The sequence below is a fragment of the Astyanax mexicanus genome, chromosome 19 (assembly GCF_023375975.1).
Source record: "Astyanax mexicanus isolate ESR-SI-001 chromosome 19, AstMex3_surface, whole genome shotgun sequence".
NCBI lineage: Eukaryota > Metazoa > Chordata > Actinopteri > Characiformes > Acestrorhamphidae > Astyanax > Astyanax mexicanus.
In genome coordinates, this window is record NC_064426.1 from 28015198 (window position 1) to 28031959 (window position 16762).

At 38.0% G+C, this 16762-nt stretch overlaps 1 protein-coding gene across 5 annotated transcripts in view; it reads right to left on the bottom strand.

Annotated features, from left to right (window-relative positions):
- spag9a (sperm associated antigen 9a) overlaps window positions 1-16762 on the bottom strand; it is a 75377-nt gene that overhangs the window by 22931 nt on the left and 35684 nt on the right. For 3 of the 5 annotated variants that reach the window (XM_049467809.1, XM_022667029.2, XM_049467808.1), the window contains 12 exons: window positions 16315-16326; window positions 13120-13177; window positions 12458-12610; window positions 10580-10631; window positions 10354-10484; window positions 10183-10239; window positions 7890-8057; window positions 6045-6174; window positions 5341-5433; window positions 4650-4802; window positions 3908-4076; window positions 2895-3116 (listed from right to left, as the gene is read on the bottom strand). In XM_049467809.1, coding sequence (XP_049323766.1) covers window positions 2895-3116; window positions 3908-4076; window positions 4650-4802; window positions 5341-5433; window positions 6045-6174; window positions 7890-8057; window positions 10183-10239; window positions 10354-10484; window positions 10580-10631; window positions 12458-12610; window positions 13120-13177; window positions 16315-16326 — 1398 coding nt within the window. The remainder of the gene's footprint in view (window positions 1-2894; window positions 3117-3907; window positions 4077-4649; window positions 4803-5340; window positions 5434-6044; window positions 6175-7889; window positions 8058-10182; window positions 10240-10353; window positions 10485-10579; window positions 10632-12457; window positions 12611-13119; window positions 13178-16314; window positions 16327-16762) is intronic. The other 2 variants (XM_049467807.1, XM_049467810.1) reach the window with 1 other exon arrangement.

A 16762-nucleotide genomic window follows, 5' to 3' on the forward strand; every position in this document is an offset into this window, starting at 1 on the left:
TGTCTACAGAAATCCACGTTGACATCGACCGATGACCCAACGTCCAGTGGCCCATCGATCGATGGGGGGGGGATGTAGTGGATTAACCAGAGGATTTCTTCATTGCTTACACACAGACACACACACTACCCCCACTTTACGGCCTATAAGGACACTTCAACCCCCAGAACACTCTAAAAGCCTTGGAGTTATCTTTTTCAAACAGCCTTAAATTTCAAAATGACATTTCCTGACTATTTCTTCACTCAGCCTCGCTCGAGAACCCTAAATGCAAGTCAGGGTAAACATTTTTAAATTCTTTTTTGACATTCCTTCAGACGCTGTCAGTCGTAAATCTGGATTTAGGACCGTTAATGTTTAAACATCTGGAACTGTGCACAATTGTGGTTTTGCCAACAGCACAATCACCAGGACAAGGACGGGACTACGGGACTTAAGAGAGTGTCAAAACTTAATTAATTCCTTGGAAATTGTTAATTCACCAAATATTATACCAATTTAGGGGTTTGTGCCTAGTTATTTCTACAATCACTTAGAAATAAGATTAATGAAATTAAGAGAAATGTTCTAAGCTTGGAAATTCCATTGACCGTTTGTAAGTGTGTCTCTCTCTCTGTTCACCAACCTCCCCCACCGTCGTAAATTCAGACAGGCAAGGACCAGCCGCTTATCTAAACACTCAGCAGAGAAGAGGAATTTCTCACTGAGAAGATTTTGCTTAAAATACATATATATTGACTATATAAAAAAGGTGTTTTATAGAATGTTTACTAGATAATGGTATATGTGTCTGGTATATGGTATATGTGTTTGGATGTGTCCTGATTAAATTCTCCTACACATTCAAGTCTGAATCAACAAGGTTTAACTAGCATTTGATAATTTAGCTTTATTTGGTTATCAGTGGTTTAACCATGTATTATCTTTTAAGTGATTTAATTGGGTTTAAATAATAACATGACTCTTGATCTCTTTCTGACAGAGTACCATCCATCATTGTATTCCTAAGATTATCTTGAGTATTACAAAACTGTTTGTGGGCAAAATATATATATATTACATTTATTGTGATTCAATTGTAAGATTGTTTGTTTCCTGAATTTATCCTCACAAACTGATATGCTGAAAAAGGTATTTTGATCCACTGTTTAATTGAGTTTTCTTTTGGTTTGATCTATTAGAAAAATGCTGAAGCATGTTGACCATGTGAGGAGGGGGGGTTTATGGCCCTTTGTGAATCCCCACCAAAGTTTGAAATTGCTCCTAGACCAATCAAAACACAGACATTTGGGCCACAGGGCCAATCATAGCTCAGGGGCCAAACAGGCCACAGAGACTAATAGTAAACTGGGCAGACACAGTTTTAGTTCAGTTGCCAGTTGAGTTTTGGGAGTTCAGGTCAGAGCAGTTGGAGGAGAAGCAGTTAGAGAAGGAGTGGGAGAAGGAGTTGGAGAAGATGAGTTGAGGAAAACAGTTAGAGGAGAGAGGTTAGGGAGCCCAGAGATGGAGGAAGGATAGACTGTTAGTTTAGTCATCTTAAGTTAGTTTTCTTAGACTAGTGCATTTAATCTTCAAGTATATTAATATTAGCTATCCTAGTTAAAATATCTAAGGTTATTTTACAATCTACGAAGCCAAGCATTATTCCATCTAAGTTTAGCTAAAGTACAGCTGAAAAAGAGATCCGCCAGATCCAACCCAGAAATCTGCGGTCCGGAGGCCACCAGCAAGCCACCTGAGAGCGAAGGGATTTCCCTGTGGGTTCTCATGGGGCTCCGTGCTGACACAGGAAGTCAAACCACCCTGCAGACAGGCTCACGTGATCCTTTTTCGGGGTGAAGCAGCAGACGACCAACCCAGGCGGACGTCACCAAGGCCCACTTCAACAACTCAGAGTAAGGCAGAGCTGGGTTTAATCTTTCGGCAGATGGTGTCTGTTGGTCATGGTTTGGATCGGGTCTTTAATTTAGTCTTCTTTAGTATAGATGACTCATGCTTGGTTGGAAATAAGAATTGGTTTCGTAGACTTAAAATGCCTTAGACCCTTATTTAGAAATACTCACTTAATAGTTATATTAATCTTTATTCCTTTCATATCAGCATTATAACGTGTTTGTTCTTTTATTTCTCATTTATCATTCTACACTATGATTTGATAGCTAATGGCTACATTTATGACTTTTTAATGAATTATTTACTCATATCTGTGTGATTTAATAAATACTTTTATTTTACAAAACCTGTCATTTCAGTGTGTTTTTCTGGATAACTTGGTTATGAAAATTTCTGTCACCTGTAGAAACCACACCCTGAGATGTCTTGTGTTATTAATTAATTTGATTAATTAATTAATTAATTAATTAATTAATTGGTTAATCTAATTAAATTAATTTAATAACTGGCGCCCAATTAAAAAATATTTCAACATCTCAATTAGCACCAGGTATTAAACCACTGAGCCGCTACATGTCTCATTTAAGATCCGGACCTGCTATATTTTTAATGGTAGCTAAACATGTTTATTCACTGTTTCTTCTGAAAACAGGGACATTAAAAATAATTTATCTTGCTTTTGTTGAAGTAACTGTCCAGAGAAAGCTTTATTTTGGTGGATTTATACCCCTCTAGCCCTTGCATGGCATTGGCATGGTGCCAATAGGTTCAAGTGTGTCTGCTTTAGAGAGTCCAGTCCTATTCAACTGGCAGTACATCTTTACAGTGACTAGACAAGTTTCAGCAATGGGTGCAATTTAAAATAAGCTACATGCATTAACTAAAAGGAGTGTTCAGATGCATTTGGGAATATATATATATATATATATATATATATATATATATATATATATATATATATATATACACACATACACAATAAACTCTCAACAGGATCTCACCTCTACCCCTGACAGGGCTGAGCTCTGCCGGAAGCTCATTGGTCCCTGTGCTGCCAGAACCCGGCCCCTCCTCTGTGCATCCCACTGCTGAGATGCCGCTTAGCGCTCCTTCGCTGCCCTGTGAACTGTTACTGGCCACGCTGCCCGTCAAAGAGCCTTCAAGCCCCGGCTCCGAGTCCTGAGGAACTTCTTCTCCAGCAGGGTAATCCGTCTCCAGGACTCCTGAGGCAAACATAGTATAGACCCAATTAATACCTAATATCAGAGGCCCTTTAAGGTCAGTCAGTGGTTTGCAATTTACTTATCCTTTGCCATGACCACAAGAAGCTATCCAAGGTCATGCAAGATGTATGCAAAACAGCAGGTCAAATAACCATTTTAACAACATATTTTAAATTGTTAAAAAATGCAAAGAAAGACATCATGTCAAGCTCAAAAATGCACAAAAAAATTATTTTTCAGCTTGGTATAGCTACTGCACTTGCGCAAATCTCCACATCGAAGGGGGCTTCACTTCTAGGTTACCTTGCTTTACCCCCATTCCCCCAGCACACACACACTCAGCATTATGACCCCCCCCCCAACTATCAATACAGTCTTATGTCAATCAATATGTCCATGCCGTCGCTGTTCAATGAAAAACAAGTATCTCCATTTTTGTTGATTTTTAGTTTTCTATTTAATTTAACCAAATAGTCAAATAGGATTTTTTCGAAATGACCTGAAACACTTTCAAAGTTAAAGTTTTACCTTTCTCCTTAAAAGTCGATGTTTTGGAGATACTTGTTTTTAATTGGACGCCAATGATATGAAGTATTCACAATAGAACTACTTGACTTAACTTGACTACATTGTGCAAAAAGGGTGGTTTCTCAATTTCTATGGCTGGCCCTCTGTGACACCAGATTTTACTTCATGTGTCAATAATTTCACTAGTGCTGCACTCTAAATTTGCTTTTGCATAGACCAGCAGTGTGCATGGGTGTGTGTGCATGTGTGTGTGTGTGACTGACCTGGAACACTGGCGATACACAGCACATGTGAGTTGCAGACGTAGAAGCTGTCCAGCAGCTCGGAGGGCTGTGTGGCGTCCAGGATCATGACCTTGGTGGAGGAGTGGGTGCTGGTGCAGATCCAAACCCGGCTGGACATCTCCACCTGCAGCGGCTCCCGCTCCTGCTCCTGACACACCCAACATCAGTATGATAATACTGTACATACAATACAATAATAATAAATAATCTAGTGCTTCCATGTGCTTACAGAACCAATGGACCTTGAGAGGTTGGGGGGGGGGTAGATGGTTGCTATGGTAAACTAGGTGGTTACTATTTATTAGTGTTGCTAGCTAAAGTTAATGCTAGATGGAAAGATAATTACTATGGTATTTAAGGCAGTTGCCATGTAATTACTTATTTACCAGGGGGATATTTCAGTGTCTCAGGTGGTTGCTGTGGTACCCCATGTTGATGTTTAGGTTTATACACCACACATAATAGCATAATAGTACTGTATGTGCAATACCACAATAACTCATAATCTAGTGCCTCCATGTGCTTACAGAACCAGTAGGTCTTGAGAGGTTGGTGTTTGCTATGGGGTTGATTAGGTGTCATGGTATCCCAGGAGGTTGCGAGATTTTTTCTTTTTCTTTAAAAAGCTTTGAAAGTTTAATTTTTGATTATGATTCTGAATGTGTTTCTTGTTTTTGCTTTCATCCAGTTAAATAATATGCTCCACATCTAGTCCTCTTACCTTGGTGTCCTGCTCCACCTGGTCCAGGCTGCTCTGAGAGCCTTTCCTCTGTTTTGAACTTTCGCTCTCGGTCACAGAGCTGTCAGGAAACACGCCCGATCCTGCTTCACGCAGCCGACCACCTGAGAGATTAACCCCCGCTGCACACCACAGCTGCAGAGATAAATCGTAGATTCAGTTAGAGTTCAGATAATTCAGCTTTTTAAAGCTTTATATAAAACTCTGAGCGCCCTATTTTAGTTTGTTTGTTGCAACAAGGTCCAAAAAGATGGAGTTTCTCATGGTGACAGTTTGAGAATAAAATTACTCATGTCAGCTGTTAAATAAATACGTTGTTTGCGTGAGAATAATTATAGCTTTTTGTAGTTTTTTTAGTTTTTGCAATTTAGAAAAAGGTATCGAGGTAGTACTGTTTGGGTATTGGTATTGAATTCAAGGTACTGTTATAAGTAACAAAAGAAAAAAAAACAGGGGAGTTGAATCAGGTGTACTTGAGCAGGAAAAGCACAAAACACTACAGGCCCGGCACTGCCCACCCCAATCTATATGATGCTGTAATTTATTTAATTATAATTTCATATTATATTTTACATTTGCACATCACTGTCAGCAATGGGGTACAACTTACAGTAGCTGAACGCTTTCATCAGTTCTAGATATAGTAGACTAATGAAGACGGAGATGAGCTGACCTTCATAGAAGCATCTTTCTGTTCCAGTGGTCTTAGATACACGGGCACAGGTAAGTTCTTCATCTTGCTCTCCGTTTGCCCACCATTTGCTACCTGTAAAGAGAAAGCAACAAGACATGAGATAAGGATTTTCTAAATTGCTTTGTCTGTCTGTTCTCAAATTCTGTGTATTTCCGTGTCTATTGCGTGTTTATATCTAAATCCCACTTCTTTTTTTTTTTAATTCTGTGATTCTCATCCATATAGTCTCTAAAATATGTTTTTTTTAGATTTTAATAATAGTGGCACTTTTTAATGGCCAATTCCAATACTGATATTGCATCTTTTTTCTCTCCTTAATATCACACTCAAACCGTGAAATGTATATTTTACTTGCCTATGAAGCAATGAATACTGGCATGTAGGCCTGAACACATGTAGGCTTGGGTTCTAAGTTTTTTAATTTTTATTTATTTTTTTATTTTTATTTTTTTTATTATTATTTTTTTTTTTCATTTATATGAAGTGTATGTTATTATATCATACTGGATTATGGTGTATAATGTTATAGTGATTTTGTACAGTATTGTATCAATACAAATACTGAGTATCAAATCGGCACATCTCTAATTTTTAGCTTAGCAAAAAACCCACTTATCACTGATTATGACAGAAATTCAATAATCTGATGTAATAGTAATCAATCGTTAGTGGGAGTTTCTCACCTTGTACTTGCTGGGTAAACTCCAGCCGTGAGCCGTCATCCTCCCGTCCTCCTTCTGCACGTGAGCTTTAACCTGCTGGTACTGAGCCTTCTTCTGCTCTCTACGGGACGGAGAACTGCACGGGTCCACACTGAGAACGAGATACAAACCCCATCAAAATCTCACATATGATATATCACTGACATGACAAAAGTCACGGGACAGGAACTAGTATAGTAACGCACATCTTAACGAACAATAGAATATCGTATCCATTTACAGTACAGTGGATACAACATGTGTGTGTGTTTGTAGGGGTGGGGGAAGTGAATGAATGCCTTCATTAGTTAAATAAAATCTCTGCAATGTGCAATGTGATCTGCAATACTGCTCCATTACTGGTGACCCTTACACTACTCACCACTGCAGACTGTACCAAAAAGTAGGCTGGTCCTCACTAGCAGAAACACACTGGCTTATATATATTTATAACTCTCTCTCCCTCCATATGCCCTCTTGTATCTCATCCATGACTATAAACATCAGTAATTTTCTGCTTTTAGCTACAGATCAGCGGTGTGCTAGAATTCACTACAGCAAAAACACTAAAACTGAACTTGCTGTTTTAATTATTTTAAATTTTTTGTTTCTAACCACCTTCAACAGCTTGTAACTGTTTTAGTTCAGTTTTCTTTTACCTTTTTTTTATTTTGTCTTTTTATTTATCTTTTTTGTCGTTTTACCTTTTAACATTTTTTTTATTTTTTTATTTTGTATTCTCTTGTATTTTTGGCCTTTTACCTTTTTATTATATTTATTTTGTCCTTTTATTTATTTCATCTTCTATCTCCATTTACTTTTTTCTTCTTTTCTTGGTGTTATTTTTAGCTACTGAATTTTATTTTAGCCCTTTTTATATGTTTATATTTTATTATTTTTGTTTTTTATCTTTTTACTTTATTGCTTTACATTTTAGCCTGTCCACTTATCCTTTCATTCTGAATTATTTTATTTCTTCTTAATTAACTTAAATCTTATATTGTTTGCTTGTTTTTATAATGTGCTTGCCATTTAATTTTTGTGTATTAAGTTCCTTATTTTACAGGGATCTTGCACCATTTTAAAAGTTAAATTTAGTGCTTTTTAAGACCTTTTTAAGACTTTAATAAATATAATTTAAGACCAAAACATGTAGTCATAATTTCTTTGGTAGAAAGTAATTTATTATATTGGAAATCAAAACTTAACATTTCCCATATGTTATAAATTTTTTTTAATCGACTAATCTCTCTTCCTGGCAACGTAGCTAAATTTCCGGTAACATTATTATGTTAGCATGTTAGCTAGCTCTCTGCTAACCTTAGTTCACTCCCTATTAACGTAACATTTGTATGTTAGCTAGCTCGCCGCTAACGTTAGTCTGTTCATTTAGCTCATTGATAAACTTAGTTCTCTCCCTGGTAACATAGCTAACTTGCCACTAATATTGGTATGTTAGCTAGCTAGCTCTCTGCTACCCTTAGTTCTTTCCCCGGTAACATTAGCCAACTCGCTGCTAACATTAGTATGAGCTTTCCCACTGGCATTTAACACACCGTCTGAAAAATTTATACCTACAGCAAATTTACAATAAATTTAAGACAATTTACCTTTAACCTTAATTACCTGGATTTTATTTTCAAACTTTTTAAGGACCCGCGGGAACCCTGTTTTAGCTCACCTGATTAAATACCTGATTTTTTAGTCCCTTTCATTTTTTAAATGTTCGACTGCACTGAAAATGAGGGTTGCCCTCAATGTATTGCAGAGTAAAATAAAGGTTGATTGATTGACTAATTGACTGAATACTACAGCAGCAGTTCTTACTCTTCTTTGAGGAAGTCGAAGGCTTTGGATCTCTCGGTGGGGAACTGGGAGAAGGTGCTGCTCTTCCTCATGCCGCTGGGTGGGTTGTACCTCACGTTGGAGGGGGAGGCCTTCACCGCACTGCTGCTGCTGCTGCTGGAGGACGAGGAGCTGAACAGGCGGCTGAAGCTGGGATAACACACACACACACACAGAACTGATGCAGGGACGAGGAACACAGCAGAACGGACGCACTCATGCAGCCACACATGCATGCTTTGAAATTATTACACGGTACACCCAGAAACAACAAGTGTTGATAGATCAGAATTAGAATACCGTATCTTTTAGGACTATACGTCCCACTTAAAATCCTTTAATTTCCCCAAAAATCCACAGTGTGCTGTATAGTCCGGTGCACCTCATGTATGAATTGTAACAGTCAGTTATTAAGGAGCAGTAAAGCCACTCCAGTGAAGTACAGCGTTATAAGAGTGATTTTCAATTAAGTTTCTCCGGCACTAAGGCTGGGTGCAGCAGCATTAGCATTAGCTCTTTTGCTGCTTAGTAGAGAGTACATTGGGCTGTAGTGTGGGTGTTTACTGTGTTAAAACAAGCTAAATGGGACGAACCACTAGATGATATCACCCTGGGTTACCGGAACACTCAGTCTAGCGCTACTGGCCAGCATTTACATCTGGGGTTACATGACGGGGTGTAAGGTAGCAAAGAGCATTGCAGCGCGCCTTATGCAGGGTAAATTGGCAGTGCACCTTATTGTCCGGTGTACCTTATAGATGGATGGATGGATGGATGGATAGATAGTAGGGGTATCACGATTCTCTAAATCCTCGATTCGATTTTATTTCCGATTTTAGGGTCACGATTCGATTCGATTCTCGATTTTCTTTTTTTTACAGCAGAGAGGCCTATGCCAGTTTTAGTCTATGGTCAGTCATTGGTTTGATTAATCAAATTTACAATATCTTATTTCAAAAGGTGGGCTTGATATAAGTGATGCAACGTGATCTGTAATACACCACATTAGGCACTAATAGTCAAATTTAAATAATTTAATTACTTAAGAACTTTATCCTACTATAACAGTTAAACATGAAAAATAAGACTAAGACTTTTTCGGTCCCTGAGAATGACAAGTTTTTTTTCTTTAACAAAGATATATTGACTTTATCTGAGAGAAAGATGCTCCTTAAGGTACCAAAACTATTAACATATTTGAGGCTAGACAAAACAAAACTGTTATTTTTATATTTTCAAGTTTTTCTTTAAGAAGATGAGAATGTCCACATTCTCTGGAGAAAGGGCTGCTCTTTGTCTGCGCTGCGCCATTTGCGTAGCATGCTGCGCCATTTGCGGGAGGGATCGTCGATCCTCTTTTTGACTTCGAGGCTCGAGACCATGACATAATTTCGACACCCCTAATAGATAGATAGATAGATAAACACTTTATTGATCCCAGAGAGAAACACCAGTCTGTTATTAAGTACAGAATTATAACTGTGACTTTCAATTAAGTTTCTCCAGCACTAAGGCTGGGTGCAGCAGCATTAGCATTAGCATTAGCCGCTAATCGTAGCACTAGCTTTTTTGCCGCTTAGTGGCAAGTATATTGGACTGTAGTCTGCATGTTTACTGTGTTAAAACAAGCTACAAGGGACGAAACAAAAGCTAATTGCAACTGGGCTTACATGACGGGGTGTAAGGTAGCATTTAGCATTGCGACATGCCTTACATAGGGTGTACGATAGGGCCCTTAGTATCTCACTTTCTGAATCACTTGCTGTTTATCCAACAACATACTGAAAGTTTATTCTTTGTGTTTTGCATAAGAAATGTAATCAATTTTAATTGAGCTATAAAATATGAATATAATATGAAAAACGATGAAATGAATCCAAAAAAATGATGTGTCTTCCCACATCTAATCTGACCACCAGTATAGGAAGATTGAGTAAAGTGCAATAACAAGGCAAACTGAGGGGCATCACACGTAGGAGCAACCCAAGGGAAATACACTAGGACAGTTCTAAATCTGAAGCATGGTTACACATTGCATAGACATTTTTTACAGGTCTGAACTGAGGTCAAGAAAGGAACTGTCCAGATACGGTTGTTTCACCTACATGCTGAAGACCACAAACAAGTCAGAAGAGAAGAGAAAGTGATAAAGAATTGAGTATATACACTTACATACGCTGATGTACACACACATATATGACATGAACATATCAGTTCATTTTGAAGTTGCTGATTAAGGCATGATCATGAGAGTTGCTGGGGATAAAGCACTTACAACTGCCAGATGCTGGACTTCTTCTTCTCAGTGAGAGCAGGGTTTTCTCTGGAAGCTCTGTGGAAGAACAAGATTGTAAAACATTTTGAAGGTTTTCAACGTTTTATTTGTTTGTTTTTTTAAATAGTCAGAAGAAATATGTACTGTATATTTTTTATAGCAGGAGTTTACCGGATCATCTCAGTCCACCGCACAGCTTCCTGCAGCTCCATCAGTCTCTCCTTATACTGGTTCCTCTCCATCAGCACCCGCGCCATCTCCACCCGCGTGAAGCGCCGTCTCTGAGCCGTGGGCACGTCACTCTGACGACCATATAACAGTACATATGAGGTTTGGGTGTCTACTGTATACAATCCTCATCCAAACAAATTCAACATATAAACCATTTAACCCTCACCTCATCTTCATCTTTGCTCTTCTGTTTGACCTCCTCCATTTCAACTCGAACTCTGTTAAACACATGAAGAGCCAATGTTAGTCAGTCTTTACCATGTTTATATGCACAGATTAGTGATGTACCTTTATGAGCAAATACAACAGGCTGTAAATGCAGCAAAAAGAACATCCAGTCATCCAGACTCACACAAGTGTTAAACAAACCAAAAATAAATTCTCCTGAAGTATTTAGGAGCTCTTATCTGGTGTAACTCTGGTGAACTTATCCTGTAAAACAGAGGAAACTCTTGTTCTTCCTTTTCTGGGGCGGTCCTGATAAGTGCCAGTTTCATCATCATAACGTTTTTGAGGGTCTTTGCGACTGCTCTTAAAGATGTTTTCAAAGTTTTTAGAATTTTTCTGATTGACTGACCTTCAATTCTTAAAGTTCTTTTCTGTTCTTTATTTAGTTGAGTAGTTCTTGTCATTATATGGATTAGAACATTCCTTAAACAGAGATATTCACTGTATACCAACACTACCTCTTCACTACTTTACAACTGATGCTCTCAAACACATTAGGAGACAAGAAATTTAAGTAAACAAATCTTGACAAGTTCAGCACAGCTGTTAACTGAAAGCCAAAGTTAGGATGTTTTTCCTTATTCAGTAAGTTGACATTTTGGCGATACATGGCCTCCGATTTATGATACTGAATGTGTCCTCAAATTCCTTGAGGCAATCTATTATAATTAATTATAATTAATTACTATATATTTAATCAGTTACATATATCACACTACAGGTAATTTTAAAAAATCTGTTTTTAAATTTCTGTGCAAAAAGCATTGTTGTGTTTTATTACTTGTTATTATATTGTTATTTTATTATCCACATTGTTCCACCTTGTAAATTGTTATTTAAAAAAAATAATTGAATGCTTTTTTTTAATATTAACAAAAGATTGGACAAAATTATCCAAGTTGTGAAACTGAATCGTATCAAATTATTATGAAATCGAACTTTTCACGATGCAGAAAGTGTTAGTGTCACACTATAGCCCGTGTCTGTCTTGTGTTTTTCCCTCATTTTGTCCCTTGTGCTCCTGTCATGTGTTCCCAGCCATGTGCTATTGTTTTGTTATTGTCCTGTCTCCGCCTTAGCCCCGCCCTGTCATCTGTAATCCCTCCTGTCTCATTTGTAACCCCACCGTTCAGAGTTGTCCCTTGTGTGTGCCTGTGTATAAATACCCCATGTTCTCCTTTGTTCTCTGTCGTGCTTTTTGTTTGACCTCGTCCTGTTACTCTGTTTGGATTGTGTTTATATGTGTTTGTTGAGCCTTTGACCAGCTGTGTTCTGGTTTGTTTTCTTTAGTGTGTTTCTTTGTTTGCTTATTTTGCTTGTTTGTTTAAGTCTTTTAGTTTATCCTTTGTTATAGTGTTTGTTTAAGTCACCTTATTCTTTTTAGTTTGTCCCTAGTGTTTTGTTCTTTTGTTTATTTTCATTATGGAAAATTAAAGTGACTTGCGTTTGCATCCTGCCTCCTCTTCCGTGTTACAGTTTTTTGTAACTGTAGCTGAATCAAGTAATTGGGTGAGGTCAGAGAAGAAGTCTCTAGAAGAGGACAAAGATAACTCATGCAGATTATGGTCCTCACAGAGAGCTATATCACCAAAAGAACCTACTGTTCTTTGGTTCCTGCTGTGAATGAACGTTCCTGGTTCACAGAAAAGACTGAGTCAAGTCAATCATGTCATGCAGCCCTCACAGCATTTTACTGCACACTGAGTCACTGCAGTTTCAGGAACACTGGGCGTGCTGCTGTGAGGCAGTGGGCAGCGCGACAGTTTGTATAACAGAATCTGACTGTGACTGTGAGGCGTGTGAAGGTGAGACGCACTTCTTCAGCTCCTCCTCCAGCTCTTTGTTCTTCTCCTCCAGCTTAGCCTTGGTCTGCAGGACTGAGTCCAGCTCCCCCTGAAGAACCTCCTTCTCAGAACTGAGCTCATCCACACGGACAATCAGGTCATTCTTCACCACGTTCAGCGCGTTCCTGTACACACACACACACACACACACATTGTGAGCTTCAGACCATTTCAGAAAGATGCTAGAAGAAAATATTTGTGACAAAAGTTACATCATTAAATTCATGGTTCTAAGCAATAAAGCAGCTCCAGCTTCTTTAGAAAGCATGTCTAGCTTTCTAAAGCTGCCACTATGATCGGGAGATCGCTGGTTCGAATCCCAGTCATGCAGCTTGCCATCAGCTGCCGGATCCCTGAGAGAGCACAATTAGCCTTGCTCTCTCTGGGTTTCCATTCATCACTCCTAGGGTGATGTCAATCAGCACAAGCCATCTGTGAGCTGATGTATCGGAACCAAGTCGCTGCACTTTTCTCCAAGCGCACTGTGATGCTACTCGGCAATCAGCAGCAGTTAGAAAAGAGGCGGAGTCTTCACTCTTCATCCTTGTGTTGTAGCATCACAAGTGATGGGGGATAGAATTGTCCTCGCTAAATTGGGAGAAAAAAAATAATAATAATAAGAAAGCAAGCCTACTTTGTCTCCAGAAGCTGTGTGTTCTCCAGAATGAGATTCTCCACTTCGCGGCCCATACCTGTAAAAAAAAATGAGAGCAACGACCAATAAGAGACAAATAAATCAACTATAAATAGGTACATTTAAACAAATAAATAATAATGTAACATGGTCAAATGTTTAATAGTTTCTAGTTGCTTTAGTAGAACAGAGCTTTTGCTGTGCAATTGATGTGATAATCAGCTGTCAACTGTGACATTTCATAAACTAAATTATACCACAGATATATCCTAATCATATATAATAGCTGCATTCCAAAGTCTAGGCCACAGTGCAGAATAGGCTCTTGATGGAGGGTTTCTGTTAGTGTTCTGATACTTGCTGTACTGGGCTGAGAGATGCACTCTTGAGAGGGGTATCCAGTTCATTTTCTGATATTTAGTGTAGTTAATGTTTTTTAAAGTCTTTGCCTTATTTCCTCCTCAAGAGTGTATGAGTTTTAATTAAGACATATTAAACTCAGCAGATTTCTACTCTGATTTAATAAGGTCCTGCAGATGGGGGTGCGGTCCAAACTGTCATCTTAGCAGTTGAATGAAGAACTGCAGTGTCTTGTAACTTGTGCAACATTGCCACAACATGCACAATAGGAATGTTATGGTCTGAACAAATCAGCAAATACTGACAACTGATAATGAGTAGATTTACATGTAAGCAATAGTTTGAAATGACAACCTATTTGTGAACCTGTCAGACTGATGTGAAAAATATCAGAACTGTGGTATAATTGCAATAATACACTTAAAGTAATGCTATATTGTTTATATTGGCCTAGGCTAATTTATAGCTTTGTGCTTATGACCACAGCACACCTAAACCAATATAGATATAGCATAATGTGTATTATTGAGTAAATAAAAGTAAAATCAAACAAAAAAGTCTTGCCTGTGTTTTACTGAATTACTGTAAACATGTCTTATATATTTTTTCAGGAGTTCACCTACAAAAAGCAATTTTTTTATCTGTTACTCTAGAGAAGAGTATCTGTTTTTGTGTTCTGATACTCACTGTACTGGGCTAAGTGATGTACTCTTAAGAGGGGTATCTGGTTACTGTTCTGATACTTAGTACTAGGCTAATTTGTAGGCCACAGCTCAGCTGTGTTTTACTGAATTGGTGTAGATATGTCTTGTTAAAAATTGCATTAAGTTAATTAACATAAAGAAAAAAATCTGTTACTTTTGAGAGGTATATCCAGTTAGTGTTTTGTTATTCACTGTACTAGGCTAATTTATAGGCCACAACTCACCTAAACCAACATCTTCAGATATCCAGCATTACTTGATTATTATTGAGCAAATAAAAAGTAACATCTAAATCTCAAACAAAAAAAATCTGGACTGTGTTTAACTGAATTACTGTAGACATGTTTTTCATGAATTCAACTAACAGAAAGCTATTTTTTAACTGTTACTCTCAAGAGGGAAATCCAGTTAGTGTTCTGATACTCACTGTACTGGCCTAACTTATAGGCCACAGCACACCTAAACCAATATCTTCAGATATACAGCATAACTTGTGTATTATTGAGTAAATAAAAATTAAAACTCAAAATCTCAAACAAAACAATCATCTGTGCAACTCCGAGAAAGCTCTGATAGCTCATCTGTGCAACTCCGAGAAAGTGTTCTGATACTCACTGTACTGGGTAAGTGATGTACTCTTGAGAGGGGAATCTAGTTAGGCTTCTGATGCTCACTGTACTAGGCTAATTTATAGGCCACAGTACACCTAAACCAATATTTTTGTATATACATATTATTGAGCAGATAAAAAGTAAAAAAAATCTAAATCCCAAACAAAACAATCTGGACTGTGTTTTACTGAATTGGTAAAGATATGTCTTATTCAATTTTCCATTAGTTCCAATTATCTAATATTAGCTCCTTTCTTTTGTAGGATGGGAGCGATTTTGCTTTCAGTCATGATGGGTTAGGATGTGTAAAACAATACATTATTAAAAGTGAGAACACACACAAACACACACAAACACACACACACACACATCTATTAAATTAACTAGGAAAAAGGCACCAAACCAATTAGTGGAGTGTGGGCACAGGAGGGAGAGTGAGACAGGCAGTCAGATGCAGATGGAATGGAATGTCTTACCACGCAAACTCAGGTCTAAACAAGCATGCAGTCCATGTTAGGCAGAGAGAACAGAAGGATGAGTATAGTCTTTGAGAAAATGGCACAGACAGGTCAACCAGGCTGTTTTAAAACACGTACAAAAAAGCAGTGTGGCCTTACCCATCCTGTAATCTACACTCTTAATAATTAAAGTGCTTTAAATGGTTCTTTTAGCTATTCTACAGGAGAACCAACCACTTTTATATGGGATTTACATTGGCATTGTCACACCGGCACTATTTGGTCCAGTCACTGGTGGTAAGAACTGACCCAGCTATCAAATATACTCCTTTTAAAAGTCACGGTTTAATCTGATATATTAGCCATATATAACTAATTACCACAGCTATGAACAAACTCTGTCTCTGCTGATCCATGCTGTTTACACTAGCGGTCTGTGCAGCATTCAGCTGCACGTCCCATTGAAAAATCTGTATTTAAAGGCATAGCAGCTTTACACTGCACATACATATACTTTCTTTCTCCCACGCCAGGCAGCTCTGACCAATCAGAGGACACAATGTGCTTGGGTGGTTTATTAGTGCACATTTTGGTGCGTTTAAGTTTTTATGCCTGTGTGAAACCAAATCAAACAGAGGGAGAAACGCTCCAAATTAACAAACTCATCAACTGATCCGGATCATAGAAACCAACTACAGGTGTGAAAACCCCTTAGAGTTTAAAAAAAGAACAACATGTGTTTGTTATAGAGATGAGTACGTGTGAAGAACCTTTTAAATTATTAAAAGTTCTTCAGGGCTACAAACATGGTTGCTCATAGCTGCTTTAATTTTAAGAGTGTAGCACAACTAGCACATTTCAAACTCTTTAAAACGTTAACCTCATGTTATAAAATCACAAAAAAAAATCTCTAATGAGAAACAGAATATTAGAAAAAAAGGAAATTGTAGCAGGTATGGAATAAGGAACCATGAGGATAGAATCAGACAGGTAGAAAACAGATGGACAGACAGACAGACAGACAGTAGGAGAGTCTGAAGGAAGGGAAGGATTTATACACACCAGAGTACTCCACTGGGATAAGGGACAAAGGCCAGAGAACAGGAGGACACAGCATGGAGAGAGAGAGCATGGTTAGCTATACAGAGCCTGGATTTAAACTATAGAGACTGTCCCCATGCTAAAGCAGGTGCAGTTAGATCAGAGAAACAGAAAATCTCACAATACAAACCTCAATCAGTTAAAAGCTATTGAACATAGTAAGCAACATCATAAATTATAAAGCTTAACGTATTTTTCGGACTATAAGGTGCACTGGATTATAAGGCGCATTAAACGACACTTGTAAGGATGCCTACACCGAAGTGACGAAGTGAGCAAGGGTGTCACCATGTTTGCCTTCTAATAGGAAAGCTGGGGGAAGCGCCCAAGTAAACAAAACTGTAATTCTTATAAAAAAAAGAAAGTGCTTTTCTTCAAACAAGTGCTGGATGTTAATTTACACAAATTT